The 5,983-nt window shown below is 67.4% G+C and overlaps 2 protein-coding genes across 3 annotated transcripts in view; both read left to right on the top strand.

Annotated features, from left to right (window-relative positions):
* Nucleotides 1-1,672, top strand: part of H696_00075 (hypothetical protein) — an 8,154-nt gene extending 6,482 nt beyond the window's left edge. The window contains exon 14 of the mRNA XM_009493905.1: nt 159-1,672. Coding sequence (XP_009492180.1) covers nt 159-1,476 — 1,318 coding nt within the window. The 3' untranslated portion in view covers nt 1,477-1,672. The remainder of the gene's footprint in view (nt 1-158) is intronic.
* Nucleotides 1,673-2,923: 1,251 nt separating this feature from the next.
* H696_00076 overlaps nt 2,924-5,983 on the top strand; it is a 3,859-nt gene continuing 799 nt past the window's right edge. Inside the window, exons 1-6 of one of the 2 annotated variants that reach the window (XM_009493907.1) lie at nt 2,924-2,997; nt 3,262-3,340; nt 4,139-4,158; nt 4,417-4,727; nt 4,962-5,608; nt 5,804-5,946. In XM_009493907.1, coding sequence (XP_009492182.1) covers nt 4,155-4,158; nt 4,417-4,727; nt 4,962-5,608; nt 5,804-5,946 — 1,105 coding nt within the window. In that variant the 5' untranslated portion in view covers nt 2,924-2,997; nt 3,262-3,340; nt 4,139-4,154. Of the gene's footprint in view, nt 2,998-3,261; nt 3,341-4,138; nt 4,159-4,250; nt 4,728-4,961; nt 5,609-5,803; nt 5,947-5,983 lie in introns of those variants that run through there. The other variant, XM_009493906.1, reaches the window with a different exon arrangement.

Genomic DNA, 5,983 nt, shown 5'->3' on the forward strand with positions numbered 1-5,983 from the left:
CAATCCCCCCCCCCCCCCCCCCCCCCCCCGCCATCGGTCCCTGGTCGTCACATCATGTGTGGCCTATCTGACACGTCAAGCCACGCCCCATCTCGGCCCCTTGTCTCTCTTCCGCTCTCCTCGCCTCCTGGCTGTGCGTCACCGCCGCACCTGGATAGTGGGCTTGAAATTGTTGAACGCTGGCGCTCCGAGGGCCACTTTGCGGAATTCCTGTCTGAACCCAGCGGCCATGTACATCCTGCATTGCACACCAGCCGTGCCGGCTCGGCGACCATCTTGTCTGGCGGCCGGCCTGGGCCGGAGAGCTTCCCCAATAGCCCGTCCGAGTTGGGCACGCCACAGGCACACGCGAGCATCGCCCATCAGGCTCGCGGCCGGGCCAACGAGGGCCCACTGTCGGCGGCCGGCCGGGCCTCGCGACCGGATCTGACCCCCGGTCACTCGAATGCATCCTCCCTGTCGTTGGACTTTTCTCGGCCACCCGGTGGGCCTCGGCGGCCGGCGGCCGGGACCCCGGATCCGCTTCCCGGAACCGGCCGGCTCCGAGCCGGGGTCCTCCCCTTCGCCAACCGGCGGGTCTCCGTGTCCGGCTCACATGCGGATATGTCTCCCTCCTCCGGAGCAAAGGGGCCTCGCGGGTTGGTCGCGTCTCCCGGGTCGCCGATGGCCACGCTCGCGGCCACGGGGGGGCTTTTCGTTGGACGCACGCATGTGTCACTGCCTCCTTCGCCGCGCTTCGATCAGCGCGATGCTCCGGCCAGTGGGGCCGCGCGTGATGGGTCCCCTGCTTCCGAAGGAGTGACCCCCTCTTCCGGGACTCCGCCCGCGTTTGGGGCATCTGGCCAGCTTGTGGTACATGGCTCATCGGAAAAGGGCCATCCCGCTGGCTCGCTGGCTGATGGCGACACGCCGCGGGATCTCGAGGATGGGCTTGGCATGGGCCACGAGACCAGTGACCACGCCGGGTCCAGCGATGCCCATGGCCCGTGCGCAGCATCGCCAACCGAGTCGCCGGGCGGTGCCTCGGCGGCCACCGAGTCCGTGGCCGCCGACCTGGCGGCAATGCCGGCGGTCCATGCGGATGATCCCCCGGGTGACATTGCGACCGATGAGGATGGCACGCAGACCGCCCAGGGCGACGACCTGACTGCCAGTTCCCCAGGGCCTGAGCAGGACATCCGCGGTGCCGAACCGGCCACGGGAGAGGCTGCCGAGGAGGAGTCTGTTGAGGCCGCGCTGCGCGAGGCCGCGGCCGATGCGGGTCTCGCGGCCCCGATCGCGACAGAGCCACCAGCCGCTGACCTGGCCGGCGACTCGACTGTCGATGCCCCGGCGGGCGGCGATGCGCCAGCCCCCGCGGAGGATGCCGACATCTCGATTGACTATGATTTTGCCTCCGGGCAGGACAACTCTGCCACCATCATGGCACATTACGGCGGCCGGCCGCAGATGATGCACCGGCGCAATTCCCTCTAGAGTTGCACACTCCCGGGCTGGGACAATCGCCCGGTCTGTTCCCCCCCCCCCCTCCCTCTCAACGCGTCTGTCTGTGTGTGGGTGACTGTCACTGGGCGGTCGGAGTGCCTTCCGCCTGCATGTGCCGCTGCTGCTGAGTCAGGTGCATCTCCCAGCGCGTTCTTGTTCCTCCTGTCCCGCTGGTTGTGTCGATGTGCTCTCTCTCTCTCCCTCTCTCTCTCTCTCTCTCTCTTGTCTGTGCCTTTGCACAATAAAGCTACCCCGTGAAGGATGGATCAAGCAGGCGGCGATCGAGTTAATGCTTAACCGCAAGCGCGCCGCATGACTATGCGCATGATCTTGCGACCTGACTCGTGGCGAGCCATGGCCCTGGGACATCTGGCGCCCCTGCCGTCCGGTGGCAGATGTGCCTTGAGGCTGGCGCATCCCCGTTGGCTCTAGGTGTCTTTTGGCGAGGGGGGGCGGACCTCCGACAAGGCGCGCACATGCGGCGCGCGCGTCCTTCTTTTGGGGGAAACTATGGCAGCGGGGCGCAGACTCACGCCGGGGCGCGGGTCAGCCTTACTGGGGTGCGACAGCAGGCGCCCCGGGGGGAGGGGGGCGGCGGGGGCCGAGGGCGGAGAATGGCGAGCGTGTGCCCTTGTCGGGGGTGATTTATTCACCGGGAACGCCTCGGGAAAAACAGACACCTGGGTGTGCTGCTACGCGGGATTATCCCCGGGAACGGGTGGGCAGATCCCCGACCTGGGGGGGGGGGGGGGGGGGGGGGGACCCCCGGCGCGGAGGCGACGCGCACACGCACACGCGCCCGCAGACGCCCTCACAACCCACCCTCTCTGGTAGACATGCTGGCGGCCGCCCGGCGTCGGGGGTGGAGGAGGCCGGGGGCCCGCTCTCGACGGGAAACCGGTGTGCACGGGTCATGGGTGCGGTGTTTGTCGGCGTCTGACCAGCCTACTGGCGCCCTGAGCACCCATCCCAGTTGGCTGACCGCCGGGAGGGCAAGCCAACCCAAGCAGCCCCACGTGTGTGTCGGCTCAGATTCGTTCTGTGCCCCCCCCCCCCCCCCCGCCCCGCCCCCCAGCCAGCCTTGCTTTCTTGTGGCGTATGCTTGGATATGCGGCGGGCTCGCCGCCCTTGGTACTTCACTCGGCGGGGCGCCTGGGATATGCTCATTTCAATGCATGCATGGCAGCCCTTTCCATCCGGTGCCGTGGGGAAAGCGCCCGGAGCTGGGGGGGGCCACGGCGTTGCGATCGGCGACGCTGCGCATGCCCATGGGGAGGTGGGGCCTGCCCACACCGCCCAATAATGGGGCATGGTTCACTGCCACTGTTCGGACAATTTTCCGCCCGCACCCTGTCCAGCCGGTGGCTCTCGCCATCAACGCGGGGGACCCCAGCCCCGGCTGATCTAGCACAGGGCGAGGCCCGGAACTCGGCCAGCCGCGAGGGCATTTTCAGGAGGCTCGCCTCCGGTCGCCCGGTGTAACGCCGGTGCTTGGCAGAGAACACCTCACATGTACATCCACCGCCTCGCCGCCTCGCCCCTCGCCGCCTCGCCCCTCGCCGCCTCGCCCCTCGCCGCCTCGCCCCTCGCCGCCTCGCCCCCCTCCCGCCTCCTCTCGTTCCCCCACGCGTCTCCTCCTCAGCGCCTCGATCGGTCAATCCGCGACCAATCCGCGACCTGTCTCCTCTGCCAGATCGCGTCTTGTCCTCCCACCGGCCTCCCTCCACGGCTCTGACACTCCAACGCCCTTGTCCGTTGTCCCTGCTACGTGATCAGCTTCTCCGTCTGCAGTGGCTATCTGCCTCTGTTACTGCTCTACTGCTCTGCTGCTGTCCTTGCAGACTCCCAAGATCAGGTGCGTGTCCTCCTTCGCCTTCGCCTTCCCTCCACCACCGTCCTTTTCCTTCATCCAAGGCCCCCTCCCCCCGGCCGCGGTAGGTGGAGCTGTGTGCATACGCACTGGTCCCGGATGTGCCAGAGTCAGGAGAAGGTGGAGTGCTTGGGTGGAGACACTACCGGCTCTGGTCGGTCCCCCTCCTCCTCACGGAAAGGGGACCTTGCCGGCCACCTCGGACCATGTATGCTTGCTGGCGGTCGTGCCTCTTTCCCTTGCTCTCTCCCTCTCTTCCAGTCTCTCTCCGCTCCGATGCTGCCCACATTGTCGAGGCCGAAAGCCGTGGCACACGCTCGTTCGGCTGTGACCGGGGCAGATCACATGACCCGCGATCTGGACTAGAACCCACACTCCGAGCCCCCAGCACCACTGCCATGGGCCGCGCGGATGCGGGGGCCGTATTTCCCGAGCCCCCCCCCGCCCCCGCCCCACACCCCTCTCGACTGGCTGGAGCACTAGTGAGTGTGTGTGTGTGTCTCCGTGCGGGGGGTCGCGCACTATACCCCAGGGGGGGGGGGTTCGGTGGACCAGTGTCCTGACTCGCAAGTCATCACATCTAGGGCCGATCAGCCCCTGCTCGCGCAAGATCGCCCCCCCGTTCTCCCGTTCTCCCGTCCATGTAGCGTCGTGCATTCTTATGTGTGATCTCCCACTAACGCCCCCGCTCCCTCCCTCCTCGCTCCCAACCCGTCGTTCCCGCCCCTCGGCCTGTGCCCGCGGGACATTCCATCTGCCCCCGGTCTGTGTGCCTTTCCGCAGTCACCTCTCCCTCGCAATGTGTGCGTGTGTGACCCTGCCCCTGTTCTCCCCCCTCCTTTCTGCTCGCAGCTTCAGGCCCTCTCCTTCCCCTTCTCCGGATGGGGAGGGGGGGGGGGCATTCATCGGGCTCGATGGCAACTCGCACCACCCCCCCCAGTGTCACGCACTTCCTTTCTCCCCCTGACAGACAACCCGCTCCTCTCATCGCTTGCTCTCTCTCTCTCTCCCTGCTGCTGGCAATCACCATAACATGCTCCGCTTTCGCGCTGTCGCCTCAGCTGCTCGCTCCTTCTTCTCCGCCATCCCTGCGGCCCCCGCGGACCCGGTGTTCGGCATTGCGCTGGCCTACAAGAATGACCCGGTCCCGGAGGCCCAGAAGGTCAACCTGGTGGTCGGCGCCTATCGTGACAGCGCCGGGCTGCCGGTGGTCCTGCCCTCGGTCGAGCGTGCGGCCCGCCTGCTCTCCGAGAGTGAGACCTCCTCGGATGGCCACCACGAGTATCTGCCGATCGATGGGCTTCCGGCCTTCCGCCAGGGCGCTGCCCAGGTGATGTTCGGCGACGAGTGCATGTCCCTGCTGGCCGGGCGTGTATGTGCTTTCTCCTCTTGCTCGCTCCTGCGCCGCCTTTGCTCTTCTTTTTTTCCTCCCTTCCCCTGTCATCATCATTAACATTGGCCCTTCTCCCGGGTGTTGTTGCTGCTACTGCTGCTACTGCTGCTACTGCTGCTGCTGCTGCTACTGCTGCTGCTGCTGCTACTGCTGCTGCTGCTGCTGCTGCTGCTGCTGCTCGCCCCCTCTGTCTCGGGGCCCATGGGCTTCCAGCTCTACACCACCCAAGCCATCTCCGGCACCGGCGCCCTGCGGGTGTGCCTGGACTTTGTCCGGCGCCATCTCGGCGAGCGCACCGTCTACTACCCCCAGCAGACGTGGCCCATTCACCCGAATGTTTGCGCCGAGGCCGGGCTCCCGGCCAAGGCGTACCGGTATCTGGCCACCACCGGTGGCACCGTGCGTCTCGATGCGGAGGCCATGCTGGCCGATCTGACCGCCGCCCCCGAGGGGTCGGTCATCTTGCTTCACGTGTGCGCGCACAACCCCACCGGCGTGGATCCCACGCCGGCCGAGTGGGAGCGCATCGCGGATGTCATCGCCGAGCGGCGGCTGCTGCCCTTCTTCGACAGTGCTTACCAGGGCTTCGCCACTGGCGACCTGGCGCGTGATGCTCACGCGGTGCGGGCCTTCGCCCGGCGCGGGCTCGAAATGTTCGTGGCCCAGTCCTTCGCCAAGAACATGGGTCTCTATGGTGAGCGTGTTGGCGCCTTGCATGTGGTCTCCAACGATCCGACCGGCCTGGACCACATGGGGCAGCAGCTCCGTCGGGCCATCCGCTCGTCCTACTCCAACCCCCCGGCCTATGGGGCGCGCCTGGCGGCGGCCATTTTCCAGGACCCGGCGCTGTTTGCCCAGTGGTACGCACGCGCATGGACATGTGCTCTTTTCCTTCCTCCCCCCTCCCCCGGGGGAGGCATCCTCCGGGCGCTGGCGTGCGCTCACTTGGCCACAAGCTGACCTTCGTTTGTCATGGTGTCTCCCCTCCCCGCCGCCGCCGCCGCCGCCGCCGCCGCCGCCGCCGCCGCCGCGGATGCCACGTAAACCCCCCACAGGGACGAGGACATCAAGCTCATGTCTGGCCGGATTGCCGGCCTGCGGCAGTCTCTGCGCAGCGCCCTCGAGGCCCGCCAGACCCCTGGTGATTGGTCGGTCATCACCTCGCAGATTGGCATGTTTGCCTATCTCGGTCTGTCTGGTGCGTCCTCTTTTTGGCCCGCAGAGGGGGGGGGGGG

This window comes from Fonticula alba (genome assembly GCF_000388065.1).
Source record: "Fonticula alba strain ATCC 38817 unplaced genomic scaffold supercont2.1, whole genome shotgun sequence".
Lineage (NCBI taxonomy): Eukaryota > Rotosphaerida > Fonticulaceae > Fonticula > Fonticula alba.